At 31.6% G+C, this 22,578-nt stretch overlaps 1 protein-coding gene across 1 annotated transcript; it reads left to right on the plus strand.

The window, feature by feature from the left end:
* The first annotated feature begins 20 nt into the window (after positions 1–20).
* LOC134695903 (uncharacterized) lies at positions 21–18,468 on the plus strand. Its single transcript, XM_063557386.1, has 10 exons — positions 21–153; positions 5,663–7,802; positions 9,882–10,082; positions 10,461–10,580; positions 10,992–11,079; positions 11,598–11,745; positions 12,655–12,712; positions 14,395–14,478; positions 15,610–15,699; positions 17,010–18,468. The coding sequence occupies exons 1-10, from the start codon at positions 44–46 to the stop codon at positions 17,157–17,159; spliced, it is 3,189 nt and encodes a 1,062-aa protein (XP_063413456.1). The 5' UTR covers positions 21–43; the 3' UTR covers positions 17,160–18,468.
* Positions 18,469–22,578: the final 4,110 nt, after the last annotated feature.

Below are 22,578 nucleotides of genomic sequence, written 5' to 3' on the forward strand. Positions count from 1 at the left end.
ATATACATTGTAATTACAGTATGAGGAAGGTGGCCATATTTACATGGAGGACATGGCCAGTGATGCTGTGATCAGTATAATGAAATATATCTATGGTGGACTTGTATCTGTGACACAGAGCTGCTTGTCTGATGTTGTTAAGCTAGCTGATAGGTATGCAAAAGGTTATAATTGTGGCAAATGTGACAATAATCGCAATAATTTTAATTCGCATTTTAGGCAGTTAAGCTGCCTTATGCAAGCACCCTGCATTTGTGTGCTACCTAATAAGTGCTGAAATACGTGCCATTGTTATTATCTAGCTGTCTACTATATTATTTATAACTTATTGGACAGTTTTATCATACTTTTCATTCTGGATTACAAAAAATATTACCAGAAAAACCTTAAATGATCGTCGATTTTCCCAAAAGTTTTGAAGTTGCACATAGGAAGTAGAGCACATTAGGAATCCTTATGTAGTGTATTATCTCCTGAGCTTTTGGCTAAGATGTCAAAGAACAAATGTATGAAATATTTAATCGCCGAAAATCTCTGAAGACAAGTAGTTAAGATTTCCCAAATTGCAAAACTCGTAGGAATATCGTTTGTCGTCAATACGTAGTCCGACAACTATGTATATATTAAGTTCAACTGATCACGCTCTTGGCGGCAATTTTGAAGTAGAAGACGAAATTTTCGTATCTTTTTAATTTGAATGCAGGGGTTCAAACTATCGGTGGTCAGGGTCTGTGACCCTCCACTTTTGCAGTCAGACTTTCTACTTAATTACTAGCTACGCTCGACGGACCTTGAAAGAAAATTAAAAAAATAACTTTGCAAACATTTTTACCTAAGTTTCCTAAAAAACGATCTCAAACTTATTTTCATCATTACTATTCATGACAGCAATGGTCAATTTGTTTAACCACTAGCTTTATACAGAAAATCGCCGATAAATAATGTGTTAATCCGAATAAAATCGTATACATACTTTCTGTCAAAAACAACATTGTAAACAAAATGGCTGCCGCGAGATTACATTATCGGATCCGATTCGGGAAGTGGATAAGGGTAATCCCGGGTTTTGGGGCTATCCAGACAGGTGACAAAATACAGCTATGCATGGTAAATAGATATAAACACTAGAATTGAAAACCAATATTGTTTAAAAGAAAGAAAAAGCAGAAAATATTTTGTACACCAATTTTAATGTCAAAATCCAATACAAGTGACAGCTGGGAACAGTTTATTTAACAATATATATGTTCCTGGTAACAGTATAATTGTTTTTATCAGTGATAAATGTTGGTAATACATGTTAAATGCTTTTCAAGTTAAACATATTACTGCAATTTCAAAGGGTATTTTTTTCTTCTCAATTTTGATAGGTCAGTAAAAATAGATAGAAGTTTCTTATATGAAAAGAAAAGATGTGGTATGATTGCCAATGAGACAACTATCCACAAGAAACCAAAATGACCAAAACTTTGTCACAGTCAAGATCCCCACCCCTAAACAATATATATTCATGTATGGGACAATATAACAAATCATATGAAATATAGGTGGAGTTTGTGGGGCCACTCTACCCCTTTCTGTTTTAAAATTTATAACAGTCGAGATCCACAATCTTAAACAATATATTTATATTTATGTATGGGACAATATTACAAATCAAATAAATTATAAGGGGGTCCCTATGGTCACTGTACACCTTCATGTTTGAGAACTTGGAAACATTCGAGATCATCACCCCTTAACCATATATACTGTAAATTCAGAAATTAATGCGAGGTTTTTATTATTGCGAAAAAATGCGACTAGTTATAAACGCAATAATTAAAACTCGCATTTTGAAATATTTTATATGAATTTACCAGGATTTTTCTGAAAATCGTAAAAATTTAAATCGCATTTAAATCTAAAATGACAAAATCGCAATAATAAATGCATGCAATAATTTCTGAATTTACAGTACTCATGTATAAGACTATATAACAAATCAAATGAAATAAAGGGGAAGTCCATGCGGTCACCCTACCCCTCATGTTTAAGAACTTTGAAACAGTTGGGATCCCCAACTCTAAATTTAATGAAATATAGGGTGAGTCCCTGCAGTCATCTAATTGAAAAATTGGAAACAGTCGAGATCCCCGCCTTTGAATTAAACCATATATATTCATGTATGAGAACTAATCAAATGAAATATAGGGAGAGTCCTTAGGGTCACCCTATCCACTCCTGTTTGATACTTAGAAACAGATGAAATCCCCACCCCTCAACCATGTATATTCATGTATTGGACAATATAACAAATCAAATGAAATATAGGGAGAGTCACTGGGGTCCCCCACCCCTCCTGTTTGAAAACTTGATAACGGTCGAGATCCCCACCCATAAACCATATATATTCATGTATGGGACAAGATAAAAAATCAAATGAAAAATAGGGGTAGTCCCTAGGGTCACCCGGTGTGGGTTTTGAGAACTTGTAAAAGATTAAGATACCAACGCCTAAACCATATTCATTCCTGTTTTTCATTTCAAAAAGATTGAATGACATACAAGGTCAATCTCATAGGCGACACATATGCATTTCACTTTGCTAGACCCTAACACCTGTCATTTTATTCCAAACTATAGACATCATGGACTTGGGGTGAAGGTGGGAGTCATTTACATTTACTATGGACAGGTCAGTCAGACCTCACCATTGATCCCTGTAGTAGAAAACATTTGTCTGATTTGTGTCTCATAACTTTTGTACTGTAAAACACAAACTCAGTTTTCTTTCCAGGGAAGCAAGTCCATTCATACTTTTACAAGCTCATACTAAAGTCAACTTGAACTACTTACAGTCAACTAATACGAACAATTACGCTCAACTAGAAGAACTGCAATCATTGCAAATTTGTACCACTGCTGACTCATGAAAGACTCATGACAATTCGTGGCCATGTGCGTTGCTATTGAAAACCTTGATAAAATATAAATTATTTGCCTTAATGTTTAATTCATTAAATGAACATAAATGCACAATTATATATATATATATATATATGTGTGAATGTTTAATGTTTGTTCTTTTAAATCTTTAAAAAAAAAAGTTGAAGCAACATTGCCAGTTTTCATAATTATGTTTGCCTTGGTTTTTGGTTAACTGCCTACAGTGCTTACAGCGCTTCGATTTTTATCTAAATATCGCAAAAATTAAAATAGCATTTTAGTCTGAAATGACAGAATCGATATATTGAATGACTCCATTCAAACAGGAAAACTAGTGGAGAAATCTGTACAAGAAAAGAAAAAAAACTTATGAACCACATTAACAAACAACAACCACTGAACATCAGGTTCCTGACTTAGGACAGGCTCAATCAAATGCAGCTTATTTAAATGTTTTGATAGGTACCAACCATCACCCTTACCTGAAACAACAGTGTAACATCACACCATACATGCCATAGAAAGATACACTATAAAATATTAATTAAAATGGTTTAACTTAATCAAAAGACACATAAACACAGGTGAACATACATGGAAGGAAAAAAATTGTTCCATGACAAAATTTAAATAGAAATTCAGATAAATAAGTGAGATGTTAAACAATTTCAGAAAGACAACCATTTCTTGAACAAAATGCCCCAAAAACAATAATGTACACAGGTAAATGAAAATAATTTTGTTGTAAGGTATACAATATACATCCGGTTCCTATATTTATGTCGACTTGCATTTCAACTGTCCAAGATTCTATTGGTGAAATCTCATGCAAAAATAGGAGTTTTTCTATGTAAAGCAGTATATCTATGTCTAAGAGAAGAAAAAAATAATTAAGTTAAATTTGAATAGTGACAAAAAAATTGGAAAGTATCAGTATGACAGGTCGTAGTAAAATTGTTAATCTTTGGATATTTTGGGTCTAGATAACTAAGTGATCTAAGAAGTTAATGTACAGTAATTATTTTGTATTAATTATTCTGTTTTTTTTATAAGATATGTTTTTGACGAGTCTTCAACTTTAGTAACAAAAAACAGGACATAGCAATCCTACATTCCGTCGGCGTCATCATAGTTGTCTGCTGCAGCGTCCACAAATATTCACTCTGTGGTTAACATTTTTGAAATTTAAATAACTTTCTTAAACTATCCTGGATTTCTACCGAACTTGGACAGAAGCTTGTTAATGATGATAAGATATTATCCAGAAGTAAAATTTGTAAAAATAAAATTCCATTTTATCGGTATTTTACTAATAAATGAACCTCAAAATCTTCTTTTTGTCTATATTGAAACCATTTTGAAGCGTACGAAAGGTAGAAAGACGTTTAGTATTCATGTTTGACAACCAGAGCATACATATGACGTCACATTGTTTAAATGCTAAAGACGATGCAACAGTTTCACAGTCTTTTTCATTTATGGCATTTTCAAGCCAAAATATTTATTAAACTTGATTTAACTGTCACAAATATCCGTTTACCTATCTCCTCTCCGCGTCGCTAGGTAAACTCAATTTGCGACAGTAAAATCGACGTTTTACGAAGGCCAAGCTTAAAATACAATAAAGTTATCTCCTAATTCACTCTATGGTTAAAGTTTTTTAAACTTTTTTTAAAAACTATCCTGGATTTCTACTATACTTGGACAGAAGCATTTTGCTAAGATAGTATCCAGAAGTAAATTTTGTAAAAAAAAATCTGTTTTTTGTCTCGCCTTGACGGAGTCAAAAAGCGAGACATAGGTATGCTGTTTCCGGCCTCGGCGACAGCGATGGCGTCAACAATGTATTAGTTTGTGATTAGCTCAGTTTTATGGGGAACCACTAGTGGTATGTCAATGATAATTGGTATGCAGATGTATTACCATTGCCACATCTTATTGCCATGGAGATTATTTGGCTCCGCCCCCTCAGTCATGGTTTATTGACTTTGAAGGGTTTTCTTACTTTACATGTATTAGTTTGTGATTAGGTCAGTTTATGGAGATCCACTTGTGGTACATCAATGATAATTGGTATGCAGATGTATTACCATTGCCACATCTCATTACCATGGAGATTTTTTGGCTCCGCCCCCTCAGTCATGGTCTATTGACTTTGAATGGTTTGCTTACTTTACATGTATTAGTTTGTGATTAGGTCAGTTTATGGAGATCCACTTGTGGTACATCAATGATAATTGGTATGCAGATGTATTAGCATTGTCACATCTCATTGCCATGGAGATTATTTGGCTCCGCCCCCTCAGTCATGGTCTATTGACTTTGATTGGTTTGCTTACATTACATGTATTGGTTTGTGATTAAAATTACAAAAAGGCGAGACATATCTCTGTGATAACAGTTTATTTTCGTATTTTACTTATAAATGAACTTTTCTTCCAGTTAACATTACATAAAGTCTGCAGATAAAGTTTTTAAAACATTTATAAGATTCATTAATTATCCTGGATTTTTACCAAACTTGGACCAAAGCTTCTTACAATTGAAAGATAGTATCGAGAGCAATATTTATATTGATTTTTTTCCTCATTTTTGTTGAGTCTGCGATTTACAGCAAAAGTAGGTGAGACACTGAGTTCCTCAGAACAAATACAAATTTTCACTTTTAAAAATTTATTAAAAAAGTATTATCAAAACAGAAATAATGATAAAATTGATTTTATATAATTCACAGATTTAAGATAACAGAATTACAAGAAATCCTTAAAGAGGTACATTGCAGTCGGCATTCAACTGAGGCTTACAGTCCAATTAAGTCAGAGACTACTTCACCAAATAAAACATCTGTCGAGAGCTTGCTGAAACAGCTGTGGAGTGATTCTGATGATGAGGAAGATGATGGTCAAAGTCACAGGAAGTCAGGAGAGGATTCTGGGATGGAACAAGAACCTGTCTGCTCCCAGAGTTCTAATAGTGAAAAACAGAAATCCCCTGTAAAGTCAGGTCAAAGGTCAGATGGAATTAAACATACTCATTTGAATCAGATTACTAGATATGAGAATAAAACAAATATTGAAAATCTAGAAACTAAATCAGCATTAAATTCACCTTTGAAATATGTGCAGGAAAATTGTGATTATAGTCCCAGTAAATCAAGAGCTAAAAATGTTAAAAATACATCATTGATATTTGAGAATGATGAACTAGAAGTGTACAGTAATGTGAGTTCTTCATTTGAAAAATCACCAGAGAAAAATCATCCTATAAAAGATATGAAATGTGAAAATTCTAAAGAAAACAGTCCACAAAAAAGATCAATTAGTCCTCCAGTAATAGTAGACAATGATCAGGCATTTTCACCAGAAATCCCTTTTATTCACAGCTCTCAGAACATCACAGAAAAGTCAGATCAGGAGAAATCTCTTTCTGCAGTCTCTGATAATTGTCATGTGACTAAACACATACGAAAGAATGATAATGATTGTGTGAACTCTGAAGATTTACCAGATGATCTACCTCTAATAGAAAGTCCACGAAAATCAAGACTTTCAAGACAAGCAAGAGAAAAAAGTTTTAAAGATATTGATTCAGATATTCAGAGTCAGACAATGGCTACAGAAGAAAGAAATATTTCAAATAAAACTAGCAACATTTTGAAGGAAAAAGTAATAAAAAATAGTAATGAAAAGGATGCTGATAAAAATGGAACGGCAAGTTTTCCTAAGAACGAAAATGCTGTAACTGACAAAGTCATTGACCTTAAATATGGAAACAAACCCCTTTTGTTGGAAAAAAGTAAAAATTTGAATAAAACTACACATGATAGTTTTGATGACAGTAATGATAGTTTAATTGTTGTTGATACAGAGGATAGTAACCATAGTAACAATGATTTGAAATTTGCCCTGACCAATGAAACTTTTAGAGATGTCACTCTTGATCAAAGCTACAAAGACAAAGAAAAAAGTTTAAATTCTAGTTTGAATATTTCTGGTGGTGATTTGTTTGCCAGTCCTTCTCCGACTATCCAGAGAAAAAAAACATGCCAAAGTAAAATGTCGTTATCTCAGGAGGTGCTTAATGTCCAGGGTGAGACTACTCTGACTATCCAGGGAACTAAAACATGTAAAAGTAAACTGACTTTATCTCAGGAGGTGCTGGAAGATGAGGGTGAGACTAGTTCTGCAATTACAAATTCAGATTTGGAAACAATGACGTCTCCTTCTTTTAGAAAATCCAAAAGAAAAACTACAGAAATGGAAACCCCGACAAAGAAATCCCCATTAACCAAAAAGATTAGAACCAACATGGAGGATAATGATGTTTCAATTATTGGAGATAATTTTGACCAATTATCTTCTCAGGAATCAGAATCTCCAAAATTTAAAGCAAGAGAGAAGAAATGGAAATTTAGTTCAAGGTCAAATTTTATGAAAAGTCAAGACATAACTTTTTCTGGTCCAGTTAAACGTAATGATATCTCAGAAAATTGTGAAAAATTATCAAATAAGCAAGACTTGAATATCAGTTCTTTTGCACAGTATCCCACAACAGTAGAAGTAACTAATACTACTGATAATTTGAATGATAGTGGATTTGAAATGAATTTAACCCAATCTCAATTCCATGGGGAGATGGATATAAAGCATAAATCCTCTGATGAGAATGAGGATGAAGTGAGTCTTATCACCGGTGGAGAATCTGACCTTGAGAGAAAGGATACTAATGTGACCTTGGAATATGATATGAATGTTGCCTTAGAAACAGATGGTGTGTTATGTGACGATGTTTGGGAAGATTTTGATGACTGTGGTGGGGACGATTTTGATGGCATCATAGCATGTAAAACACCATGTAAACCTGTCACTGATCAGGTATGGAGGGGAAGCTATTTTTCATTTGATGGTCTTATAAACATTGTTCAATTGATGCAAAATTATACTGTAAATTTAGAAATTGTGAAGATGTTTTCGTTATTGCGATGGGATAGGTTTTGTAAAACATTTTGAGAGAAATGGGATTTATATGCTGCAATTTTTGAAATTGCAATAATCAATCTTGCATTTTTAGTGGAAGAAGACGTCAAGTCTTCTGAAGACTTAAGGGGCCGACCCTTGGCATTGAGTCTCCGTATGCCGCATTCATTTCGTGTATTACAATTTCAAAACAACTTAAGATTCCTGACACCGATTTTTACACATGATTAGGCATCTGAATCATTAAATTTGTAAATTATGATTGTAAAACAATCACTATCGTAAATATGACCCTTTTATTTATGTAAATTATTAGATTTCATCTCTTCCACATGAACGTTATTTGTTTACTTGTAACAGGATGTTTTAACTGTAGATATTTGTATTACGCATGCATGAATTTGGTATCGGGACAACTCGCCCTGTTTACAAGTTCGCCCTTGAAGTTACGAATTTGCAATCCTGCAGACAAGAAGATTTTGTTAAAGGATATATAAAGTGTTGTCTTTATTCATGGTTTTCCTTTGTCATGTGAATTAGATGCCCTTCGTAACATACATGTGAACCTCCCGACGGGAGTACAAACTCCCGTTTTCAGGGGCCTCCTCCCGTCCTCCAGTTTAGGAGAAAAAACTCTCGTGTATGAAATATTTCATGAATGAAAATTTTCAGACGCCATACTTGATCATTTCTTACTACTGTACGGGTGTAATTGACACCTGAGTTAAATTTTACCTGAACATCAAAGAAGATGTATAATTATATGGCTTCACTTGACAGCTTGGGTGTCAAACATACTAGTAATCAACGATGTTTACCTCCGGCTTACTGCCGTTGTGTTATCAAAACGATGTGTATTGGGAATATTGAAATACTTTTTTGTTACTTCCCTTTGTTTTATCCTGTTTTCAGTTATTTTGCTTTTAAAAATGTAAATTGTAAAAAGACTATAAATGATTAATATTTTAATCAAATAATCATAAAAGGAGGTTGATTAAATGAATTTAAATGATTTTGGACAAATAAAAAAATAAAAATTTATAAATTATTTTAGCAATCTAGACCTCCTTTCAAGGATTAAATTGAAGTTTATATAATAAATTTGTTTATCACTGTAAAGTAATCAACATACAATATGTGCTACTAGACTAATAACAGGTATCCTTGTCTAGATTGCTAAAATAATTTATAAATTTTTATTTTTTTATAGTCTTCTAGAATTACTATACAGATGGGAAATCTATGTACTTATGACCTTTTCTTGTTTGAAGAAAAAAAATACATTTTAACGATTATGGAACAAAGCAGCCTGGGTAAGTGGGGCTGCTTTTATGGTAATTCAAGTTACCTTTTATTCACCTTCTTCCACTTCAGAGCTATCAGCTCTTTGATTATATCTTGTTGGAAAATTGACATAATGAATGCACACAAAATTTCTAAATATTGCAGTATGGATAACCAGAATAATTGTGGAATCCAAATTAAAATAAGAGGATATGTTATGATTGCCAATGTTACAACTATTCATTAAAGATCAAACAATCATAAAAGGAAACTAACAACTGTATAATGAACTTCTAATTTAAGACAGACACATGGAAGGTGTAACATGCTAGAGTCAGAGCACTCTTCACTTTGTTATACATTTTTCAGGCTGATTTTTTCTGTCAAGTCAAAGGTTTCTAAATTGAAATATCAGGTTTTTTTTGGCAATTTGATATACCAAATCTAAAATGAAAAAAAAGAATTTGGACCTATTTCGCTCAATTAAAATTTTTTTTTCATCTTTTGCTGTTCTTTTACATTTTAATTGGAAAATTATATTTCATAAGGTTATGAAAGATCTTTTGATTTCAAGTGTGTTTATGGGTTGTAATTTAAAATTGCAAGGAAGTACAGTCCCTTTTATTTCTTGTATTCGTATAAATACAGTTGTGTTTGTGGATATAAAATTTGTATTAAAATCTTTTAAAACAGCTAAAGGAAAATCTACCAAGTGCGAATGCAATAGGAAATGAAAGTTCTGCCATGTCTGACAGAAACAAACATCAAGAAGACCATGATCAGAATAAACACTTTGAAGAGCCAGTTGATCAGCTGGAAGATACAGAAAACCTGACTTTTTGCGATGAAAGTTTTGCAATAGATGAGAACCCATCCACATCTACATCAGTACAGGTACTTTTCTATTGTTATTGGTATGATACTGTTTTATTATGTTTACTTTTTTAACATGTGCATGCTTGATCCAAGGGCACCAGACAACTTTTTAGATTGTGAATGCTAAAGACAACACACAAAACAATACTTTTTTATGTATAATAATAAAAATGTGCATAAAGTAAATGATGCAGAGTTTCCAGATTAAGAAAACAATGTACTCAAGAACACTTTCTTGCTATAAAGTGAGTGTCTATGCAATTATATTGATTTTATTACCGTATACAGATATTTTTAATTTGTGATATTCAATTATTATATTAATAAGATATACTTTCAATTTCAAAAGAATATATGATTTTGATTTCTGAAAATCCTAATGTTATTAACTTTCAGCGCTCTTTCAAGACCCCAGTTATGAGTAAAGAAAGACAAAGAACAAAACAAACATGGAAGGAGCCATCACCATTTACTCCTATGCCAAATTATGATGCAATGGCAACGCCTCATATAAAGGTAAGTTATTCATACTCTAACATGTATAATCCTACTAATTATCTTGACATTGGTTTTAAATTTTTTAAGTCCCAATTTTCTTAAATGCATTTAGGAGAGTATTTTAAAAAGTGTAAAAACTAATTCTTTTGTCTATTTGTTCATGTAAATTAAGTTTATATATATTAAAAATCTTCAAAATTTTGATATTTAAGTTTTTTTAACATAATGATTTTTAACTTGTAAATCTCTCTCCACACATTTCCTAGGCTTCACAGATTGTCTCAATAATTGTACTGGAGATTTAATTTTGCAAATATACTGATATATCTGACTTGTGAAAAATTAAAAGCTAAAATCACAAAAATACTAAATTCTGAGGAAAATTTTAAACAGAAAGTCATTGTATTAGTTTATCTGTTGCTGTTATAGAAAAAAGTACAAAATTATGGAGTAAAACCTGTTGGAAAGAAGAGAATGATAAAATTACTAAAGGATATCTACCACAAAACACATCAATGTAAGTATACTGTATAAATGTAAACAACATAAATATGCTTGATCACTGTTTAAATTACTGCTATGTTAAAGTGCACAAATGACTTTAATACATGTGTAAGAGTTTATCCATATACCAGGTTGCGTTCAATATCATAGCAGCTACATAGTGCTACATAGATTTTGGCCTAACTGCTATCAATATCTATTTAGAAGCTAAAGGCTAGCTAGATGTTCAATAGTCATAAATCTAAGTAGCCCTATGTAGCCGCTACCATATTGAACGCAACCCAGGTCTAATGTTAAAATAAAGGACATCTACTGTCAAACGCACCAATGAAAAAATACTGTAAAAAAAATTATCTACCACAAAACACACCATTATAGGTATAATGCTACAAAAAAAGAATATCTCTTAAAATCAAATTATTCAAAGTTCCCCTTGCAGATTATATAGGGATAACCCACAATAGTTTGATTAGAAATATGAAAAAAATTATTATGTAGGTCCAATTTATAAAGTTTTATTGTAATAATTAGACGAAACAGACAGTGAATTTGAAGATGAGGTTGATGAAAATACTGATGTTAGAAAGGCTGACACTGATGTAGATGATGATGATGATGATGACGACCAGGAGGATGAATTAGAAGACAGTTTAAATGACAGCCAGGAATCACAGAACAGGTATATATATGATATTACAGGAACAAACTATATTGTTCTAATCTATATTGCTATCAATTTCTGTCATTCTCTGGTTTTATTACCAATTGTCATGCCCCTGACTGAGTAGAAGGGGCATTAAGTTTTTACCTTTGTTTGTCTCTCCATCCTTACATACATCCCAAGATTAGTTTCTGTTCTGTAACTTAAGTTTGCCTTCATTAAATGTTTTGAAACTTGTACACAAAGCTTATTACCATTAATCACAGATCAAGTTTGAATGGTGGTGTCAATTTTGCTGTTTTCTAGTTCTGTCCTGTTTTAACCTGATATGCTAAAGGGAGACACATTCTTCAATTTTATGCCTCACATACAATAGTAGAGGGTGCATTATGGTTTTTTTGGTCTGCAACCGTCTATTCCTCGGTTTGTCTGTCTGTCCCTCTTAAGGTTAAAGTTTTTGGTCAAGGTAGTTATTGATCGAGTTGAATTCCAATCAACATAAAACTTTGTACACATTCTGGATTCTTCTAAAAACAATAAAATATACATATAATTATTAATGTACTAATGAACTCAAAATAATTAAAAACATTATTTCTAACTTTTTTATTTTCCCGTATTTGCGCAGAAATTTCTTTCTTTCCTCCAGTCTGGTTTGTGGTGAGACTTTGAGTATAACATCAGGAACAACATCCGAAACATTATGGTATTTCCATTTCTTTTTGAACATTAAAATGTTAGAATTAAAAAACAAATTATTGATACGGACTTCGTTCTTACGAGTATCGCCTGCCTCATCTTATATAAGTGGCAATGACAGTTTATTCTCTGATAGTAATCAATATTTCTGATTTTTAAATAACATGCAGAATTTAGATGGCAATTAATATCTGGAAAGAACTATCAAACGTTTCATAAATATTTCAGTGATTTAGTAGAGGAGAGTATAATGGTTTGTACAGAAGAAGACACTCAACCTCTAAAGGTATTAAAATAATAAAAACATAACTTAAAACATCCAACATATAAATTGATTTAATTCCTTTTTACTTTCTCCCATGTACTATTTTACATTAAAGAGGAATTTTAATTAATCTGTATGCTGTTGATTTATTACTTTTCATGAGTACTAATTGTTTTGGATTGAGGGAAAGTTGTATTTTTATGGATACTTGTTTTTGTAGTTTAGACAATTCTGTCTACATTCCTAACGTAACGGTACCCAAATTGCAACGAGTACCCAAATTGCACCTATTTGGCAAAAATAGCAGTGGAAATCTTACAAGATTTCCTTGAGACTAAACACGTTGTAATTTTATGATCCGATAGTATGCACGTCTTTCAACATAGGTAAATATATTTAGATATACACAAAAGGCTTACAGTATTTATCAACAGATGAAGTGTTTACTGAAAAAGCAAAATGTACTGAAACGTCGCCATGCGACATCATCAAAACGTCATCTTTTTAAAATTAGCAAATACAATATATGTTTCAAGTATCCATTTCTTAAAAAAAGAAGAGTAAGCATGGACAAATATCCAATTGTTCAAAATATTTGAAAAAAATAAACAAAAGCTCTGTTATTCGACTTTTGAAGATGCAAATTTCAGCATGAATGCAATTTGGGTACTCATCAATACAGAATCATTGATGGTTTGGAGGTTAGTTCAGACCAATTTTTCTATGATTCCATATAAATTGAAAATCAAATTGGTGTACTTTTATAATAAAGAAGGATATGGCTACAAAATAAACACACAATGGAAATGTTTGTCTTGATCATAAAAAAACGTAGCTGAAAAAACTGTCGAAATAAGTGCAATTAAAATATTTGGGTACCGTCACGTTAGAGGGTATTAATATTTCTTTGAATGTTTAAATTTGCAATCCACCTTCACCCACACAATCCACTAAAAATAATATCCCACAAATAATAATAAATTGAAATATTAAAAGAAAGGTATTTATAGAAATTTAAAATCATTATATTATGAAGCAGCATCAGCAGTATGGTCTTTTCTGTCTGCCATTATATTTAATAATGATGTGCAGAACAGTGTCAACATGGTATTGTATGTTATTCAAATTTGATCTCATATTCCCTTTAAGTGTTTTTATCCCCTGAGGAGATGGTGCATCTACATACAGGGACTTTGAACCCTTATCTTATGTAAAGCTAGAATAAAAACTATATAATACAAGAGTGTTCTGATTTGACATAAACTGCTATGCTTATAGATTATCGTTTTTTATCTAAATAAGATTGCTTTTCTTACTTGAGCAGAAACGGCCAAAGGGAAGAAAAGCAATTGAGTTGATGACAAATGATAATCTGTTCATCGCTATTTTACCTATGACGATGTTGTTTATTTCATTGACAACCAGCACGTGCACCCTTAGTTTCTATCGATAATTTTTCATATCACTCAACTCCGCTGAGAAAGGAAATTATCAGTCAGCAAGATCAAAGGAAAATTTCCTTAAACAGCAATAATGATCTTTACTATTGTTCACAGGGTATATGGACTCATATACTCTGTCAAAATAACCAGTCGCAGGAACCAGATATTAAACTCAAGCATAACAATTGATTTTATGTTGTTAGATTTAAAAGTTCACATAAATACACTTTTTACACATAATACATACACTTTGTGTTTCAGCCTGGGGAGAAGAGTTTAAATGACAAATTGATGGAATTTATCAGAAAACAACCCGACATACAAGTCAGAATTCTTATGTATGAGGTAATTATTGTATTTATACCAACACTTACTGCACTGGGTAATGAAGTACCATTATATACATTCACTTTTGCAGCAGCACTTTTGTCTAAATCAGGAACTGAATTTAATGAAACTCTCTTAGATCTTTTGATAGTTTTATAATTGTATTTTGCACCTTCTGTATTATTTGTTGTTATTAGTTCAAACGGTTTTCATACACCCTTTTACATGTTGTTATGGTATACCATTGTCCATTCATCTTACTCTTGGAAACTAAACTTCTAAAGTGCTGACGTGGTTTAACCAAATTATCGTAGATATGTGCTATATAATGTTATTTTGTCTCATTCTATTTTTTTATTCAAATAATCTTCAGATCTGTAAAGGAAAAACAGAACAAAATTTAAAACAAGTCAAACAAAGCCTGATTAATGAACAAAACAATAAAAGAGAAATGAATTTGATATACAGTAACAAAAGACCACTACTAAAATGTAAAATATCAACTAAACTCTAAGGAAAACGGAGAGTCTGTAATAAAATGGCAAAATCAAAAGATCAGGGACAACAAAGGAATGGGTAACAGTCATATTCCTGACGCTGTACAGGCCTTTTCTTATGTACAAAATGGTGGATTAAACCTGGTTTTATAGCTAGCTAAACCTCTCACTTATATGACATTGCATCAAATTACAGGCTTTTGACTATGGACAATTTCATTCAGAAAATGGCTGGGTTAAAAATGATTGTTGGGAGCCATAACTTGTGAAATTGGTGTAACAAAAGACACAAGAACAAACTAAAAAAAATTAAAAAAAAGGGTGACTTGAACAAGTTGTAAAATTTAAGATTTGGAAACCTTTTACAATATTTATCCATTTGTATTAAAGAAACTTCACAAACAACACAAAATAAAGGGTTCTTTTTCAGAAAGAATATATTTCGAAAATGAAATTGATTGTAAGTTATATATATATACTTACCAGTAGTTTTTCTCTGGAGAATTTATAGTGAAATTGATTGTTTAATTTGTACATAGATTTGTATTCAGTCTTAAATTCAATATTACTCAGTGATATTTTTATTGTTAATGGGATTTTGTATATTGAATGTTTTACGTAAAAAGATATACAATGTTTATTCTATTTATAGCCCTTAGAGTTGGATGTATTGAAACAGAAGATAACAGAGGCAGAGATAAAGTGTTCTATGGAAAAGCTAAAAGAATTCTTAGATGATAAGGTTAGACGTTTAATTTAGAATTGACATTTTCATGAAGGTCATAAGATATCTAACTGGAGTGTTTTGCTTAAGACAATATAGAAAAGTTTGCTTAAGACAATATAGAAAAGTTTGCTTAAAAGATAAGAAAACTTTATTTTGATTCGGCATGAGTACAAATAAGCAACACAAGCTCTAAGGAGCTTTTGACCGAATATAAAAACATATAAATAACATAAAAACAGTGCATTTTGACATATAAAACAACCTGTAATACAAAGTTGAAATCTCACATACATAGCATGCAATAAAAATAATCAACAAATTTTAGAATGAAGTAAAAACATGATTGACCAGAGCAACCAAAAGCAGCATAAATAATAATCCAGTTTAAGAATTATCTGCAAGCAGAACAGTGACATTCCAAACCGTTCCAGGACTGAACAAGACTTTTAAAATGTGAAAAACAGTTTTCAGTCCTGAAATGGTTTGGAAGACTGTTCAAGTAGCAGCAGCAAATTTGAACGATTTTTTACCGTAACGGGTTGACTTTACCTGTGGAATTTCAAGAATATTTACATACCTGAAAGAATATTTAGATTTTTTGACATTCACCAAATTTTGTAAGCACACAGGAGCGATGTTGTTTATAATTTTAAAAGTTTCTAGAGCCATTGTTCTTATCCGTCTGATCTGCAAGGAAGGCACCTAAGCTTTAAGTAAGAGGTCCTCGTAGGACCATGAATTATATGTACAAAAGAGGGACGAAAGATACCAAAGGGACAGTCAAACTCATAAATCTAAAACAAACTGACAATGCCATGATATACAACATGTCTTTAGAATGGGATTAAGAAAAGATTTATATATTTTATAATTTTGACCTTTATGAAAGTATTTTATAATCAGGATGAATGTAGCTTGATTTTGTTTGTTGTCTTCTCATAGCACATGTAAAGTTAAGCTTCCATGCAAACATAAAGTGAAAATTTTAACTATTTAATTGTCCAGATTCATAAATAGACAATATGCAGTTGGTTCTTGGAACAGAGTAGCATTGAAAAATATACTGGTTACAGTGTTTGAATTAATCATGGTCTCTTTTGTAGAAATACATATTTGCTTGATTTCAAAGGCTTTTAGAGATTGTGGCATATGAAAGTCTAACTGATTTTAAATGAAGTCACAGACATGTACAATATTCAAGATTTATTTCTGTCCAGAGGTTTTCTGTTGTTCACAATTTAGTTTAAAATAAGGTATTAAAATTACCTGAAAAATTGAAATGTAAAATAATCAATGTATTACAAATGTTGTTTCCTCCATTTCAGTGCATTACCTTTACAATGAAGAACATGAGAAAAAGTCCAAGGAAGAAAAGACGAAGCCCAAAGAAAAGGAAGGCCACTGAAAACAGTCCAAAGAAAAGTAGTCCCGTCAAAGGTCAAGGAAGAGGGAGAAAGAAACTGAATCCATCTTAAAATTTTGTTGTTAACATACGGATAGAATTGATTTGTACAAATGTATAGATACACAGGTCTAACAATTACCTGACAAGTTTAGACTCTTTCATCTCCTACTCAGTTGTAAATATATGATGTTAATTTATGAGGATTTTTAAACTACAATGTAAATGAAGTTAGAGATTTTACATATATTGACTAAACAAGCATTGTTGTATATGATGTACTGAAGTTATTTAACAATGAAATATCAAATCCTAATGCCACTGGAATTTAAGTAACAAAGAGTCAATCAATCAAATCTGAATAAGTTGTGAAGTGTTTGTTAATGGTTTAACATTTTCTGAGATACTCTATGCTATATGTTATTTTCTACTCGTTAAATTGTATTCAATGAACCTAAAATTTATTTTTCCATTTCAAGTTTAAGGTATTTGTACATGTATTTTTGACTACAGGATATGTGTATTTTTTTAAAATAAAATAGAAATGATATTAAATAACATTTAATTACATAATATTTTTGTCATGTTGAAACATTTTAAAAGCCTGTTTTTGGTAAAAGATTTGTCAAACTTCAGTAAAAGATAAGCTACACCTTCCTGTGCAGATTCTTCTTTCAATCCATATCAAAATCATCTGACATTATAAAAAAGAAATATAAAGAATGTATGCACCTATTAGAATTGAAATATTCAAAACATATGTTCTGTCTTGCTAAACAAAAATGGATGCCTTTGGTTTTTAAATGTATGCTGAAGTGAATGGACCTAACTTAATTTATACACATGTATTTAAATTCATCATAGATGTATACAGTTATCAACATCTTCAACTCTACAAACATTGAACATTAAAACAAATAATATTGCTGTTAATGTGCTGTCATCAAACACCATAGCTATAGATATGCTATATCTCATAGTGTCCTGATTATTAAAGACCTTAGCTGACACTAAAAATACTTACATTAAGCTGTAAACCTTATAAGATTATATGATAGTCAATAGGTTACTTTATACTTTAACTACATTAAACAAAGTTTTATTATTTCATACTTATTTCACTGACAGACTAAAGGTAATATATAACCAGAGCTCAATCCCTAGGTTATTGGTAGACAACATTATATTTTGTATAGATAAATCAAAAGTGCATGTGAAAGAACAGACCCAACTTATTGTAAGCTATATGATGATATAAAATTTGTTGTTATGCCATTTTTATGTGGTTGCTGTTTGTTTGATATACAAATTAAAACTTATTTTATTTTTATTGATGATATATTATATTTTGGGAGGTGAGTGAAAAAACACATGATGACAGATTGGGCCATTTATTTCATTGACAGAAAAATAATAAAATGTGTATTCAAATTTGTTGGTTTTATTTTAAAATCAGATATATTTTGATGACTCCAGAGACTTTAAGCATTATTCTGGGCTTATAAAAATGGGAAACATGTCTAAGAGACATCACCCCAACCAAAGATAAGATTTCTATCCCTTTTAATGCTTCATCTTCTCCCAAAGTAGTGGAAAAGCCTCAACTTAATTATGTGTGAAACATAGTGAAATATGAAAGTCCTTTTTATAATGTCTATTGGTGAATTCTGTTGAATGACAATTTTGTTCACACAAAACCTATTTTTGATTGTTGAATTTCATTTCTGGTAAAAATTACATGCGAGTTTACGTTGCATTGAGACTTTTGTATATTCTAGAAAATCATTAATCCAAACTATGCAAGAATGATACATTGAGTATCCTCAATGTCAGTTTTTTATTGTGTCCAATTAAAATTGAAATATCTCATAGTTCCTAAGTCATTGATTAATTTCAAATAGTTTTAAGTTACCCTAGCTTGTTCAAATTTGAGCTGCTGTCAGTTATCCTCCAATTGATACAGACAATAACGATGATCTCTTCTTAAACCATAGCTACTAGATGCATCATGCAAATTTAATTGTTCATTTTAAAAAAATCTATAAGGCCTAAAAAATATGGAATTTCCTGTGTGAATGATCCTCATTTGATGTTATTTTTGGCAAAGAGATTTACAAGAGAAAATCAAAGAGATTTCTAAGAGAAAATCACATTTCCTTCTTTTTGAATAGTTATCAAAGGTACTAGGATTATAAATTGAAAAAATAGAATATTTATGGTCTTATTTCAGCTACAACAGAGAACGCATTTGGTTGGAGAGATTCAGATATATCATTGCTTACGGCATGGGGACCAATAGCGTATTTAATAACAACCTTTCAATTCGCTTGGCTGATAGAAACGAAAGGTAAACAAAAACTTAATTTTCATAAATACTGTTATAAATCATTGCACACACATGCATAAATGTACATGATCTGTTTTACTGTCATGGTTTAATTACTCTTGACTACCTACTGACTGTGACGATGATTCCCCTTCAATAGTTAACTCGTTTTATTTGCTTTCTGTTTTATAAATTTGTAGCATTTTCCTGCTGTTTGGGCGGTTTGAATGAAATGTTGGTGTCGATAACAATATAATGATGAATGGAAGGACACAAATACCGGAGAAGATCAACGAATTTCAAATCAAAACGAACAAAGTATCTTATATAAAAAGAAGATGTGGTATGATTACCAATGAGACAACCTTCCACAAGAGACCAAATGACACCTTTATTTATTATTTGTCAGAAGTTTTCGCTGTAAAATGTACATGTAATGTATGGCAAACAGGAATAATAATTCTAAAACATATCATACTAACGTTACTTCGATCAAAGACGTCATAAATGTAAAAATATGAGAATATATACAACGAACGCAGATACATCTTATTTGGTCTCAGCACAGCACAAGACAGACTCAGTGAACGTTAATGCATGTGACATTTTAGGGATCCATGTTGCCTCTTTAACAGCAACATTTCTGACTCTCATGGGGGCAGTTGCGAGATGTATTACAACAGATCCAGCATACGTCACGTGGTAATTATAAATATTCAAATTTTCTATAATGATGATGATGATGTTTTTTTAAAAACAAAATATGTAATAATAGATACATTCAAACTAAAAGATCGAAAATAAACATGGCTTCAAAAAGAAAAAGACATGAGAAAAGGAGTACACATGACACAACATAGAAAACTAAAGAATAAACAACACGAACCCCACTAAAAACTAGGGGTGATCTCATGTGCTCCGGAAGGGTAAGCAGATCTTGCTCCACATGTGGCACCCGTCGTGTTGCTTATGTGATAATCAATCCGGTAAATAGTCTAAATCGGTAGTTCACATTCATGTAAGGGAAGGGTATTGTAGTTACGACGTAAGGAACATATCCGATATCATTTGTGAAATGGTTATTCCATAACGGTCAACCAACTCGTGATGGCGTCCGTAAAATTTACGAAGGAATGATTTCAACTTCACCATTTGGAACTCTTGGTTTAATAGCTTCCTTGTGAGCAGCAACCCTTTATCAAGACAATCATGAAAGGAAATGCAAGAACGGGAGTATGGTATTAATTTGGAGATACATAACCCGTATGCAGGTGCTGCTGGAATGTTGCTACTTAGAAATGGAAAGTTCACAATTGGAAAGCTGAAATCATCTCTTTTGTCGTAAAGTTTTGTTTTCAACCGACCCTCATTGTTAATTTCTAGATGTAAGTCAAGATATAAGGCCGACTTAACTGTATCTGTAGTATCCTTTATCTCCAATTCGATGGGATAGATGCGATCCACATAGGCACCCAATTTTGAATTGTTTAGTGAAAGAACGTCATCTATATAGCGGAAAGTAGAGTTAAAGGATATTGCTAACTTCTTATCCTTCTTCCTAAGAAGTTCCTGCATGAAGTCAGCCTCATAATAATAAAGAAACAAGTCAGCAAGTAGAGGGGCACATTTTATAATGGTCATATTTCAGAATAGCATGATATATTTGAAATTTAATCTTTGGTGTATCTGATAGTACAGTAAAATTAAAGTATGTTATTCCAAGGATTTGTATAGTGGTTCACTTTTATTAATTGTTTTCTGGATGGAGAGTGGTCTCATTGGCACTCACACCACATCTTCTTATATCTATTTATACAGGGTTCTTACTAAGGAATTTTGAAGGGACTCATAATTCAGACAACCTTTCATTTATTTGAGTGTTTTTCAGTTTGAATTCATGCAAAGTTACTACTGAGACTGCACTGTTTGGGAATAATTTTAAGTAATTTTTTTTCTCAAATTGGGATTCTTCTCCATGGGAAAAAGCCTTTATTCTCCCCTTATTTAAGGCAGACAATATCACTGACTGTTATAAATTAAGATTACATATTTGGCATGATTGTCTATATGCGATATGTAAATAAAAATAAATTTCCTGTCTGAACATAATATGAAAAAATACGGCGTGAAAAATACAAATAAATATTTATTTTACATTCAATGAATGTAAAAGAAGGTAAATGTCCTCTCAAAATTACCATACATTGTACCGTACGTACAAGTATTGTGCTCCTCTGAAGTATAAGAAATTATCTAGGCATTTTACACCTTTAACATGTCTGACCATTTTGAATAGTGGGCCCTTAAATTATGTTTTTGTAAAAGTTATATATTTTCACAGAAATCACACCATGCACACCATATGCAATCTTTTCAACAGTTGTACAGTAATCCTTTATTCTTCACTGTCTGTATTAAATGTTGTATTTGTGTTTGCTTGACCCATATGGGTGTATTTTTGCAAATAAAATTATTATTATAAAAAAAGACCAATACCAAGGATTTGTATAGTGATATACAAATCCTTGCCAATACTAAATGTTTGAAAAACATATATATATTTACACTTTTGGTTATCCCAAAGTAGTTTCTAAATTTATTCAGACAATTAAAGTTTTAACTGTAAACTTGTAAACAGATGGATTTACTTACATACATACATGCAAACTCTTAACATGTATACAAAAACATGTACATACTGAACATTTAAATCAAATAGTTATAGGAAGATGTGGTGTGAGTGCCAATGAGACAACTCTCCATCCAAATAACAATTTAAAAATTAAACCATTATAGGTTAAAGTACGGCCTTCAACACGGAGCCTTGGCTCACACCGAACAACAAGCTATAAAGGGCCCCAAAATTACTAGTTTAAAACCATTCAAACGGGAAAACCAACGTTCTAATCTATATAAACAAAACGAGAAACACGTATATATATTACATAAACAAACGACAACTACTGTATATCAGATTCCTGACTTAGGACAGGTGCAAACATATATGTAACAATTGAACAGCAACTTGAGACAAACTTAAAATTTGCAGACTGTCCTTTCTGTTATTTACATCAGCTTGTGATTTTGTATAGACCAAAGATTTGGATAAAATGTCATATAAAATGTAAATAACAACAGACAAAACATGAGCATGAGCCAGTGGCGG

Source organism: Mytilus trossulus, chromosome 14, assembly GCF_036588685.1.
Source record: "Mytilus trossulus isolate FHL-02 chromosome 14, PNRI_Mtr1.1.1.hap1, whole genome shotgun sequence".
Classification (NCBI taxonomy): Eukaryota; Metazoa; Mollusca; class Bivalvia; order Mytilida; family Mytilidae; genus Mytilus; species Mytilus trossulus.

Coding starts and splice junctions, on each gene's coding strand:
- LOC134695903 (XM_063557386.1), top strand. CDS start 44: ATGGAGGACATGGCCAGTGATGCTGTGATCAGTATAATGAAATATATC. Junction 7,803..9,881: donor GTAAACCTGTCACTGATCAG/GTATGGAGGGGA, acceptor CTTTTAAAACAG/CTAAAGGAAAATCTACCAAG. Junction 10,083..10,460: donor CCACATCTACATCAGTACAG/GTACTTTTCTAT, acceptor ATTAACTTTCAG/CGCTCTTTCAAGACCCCAGT.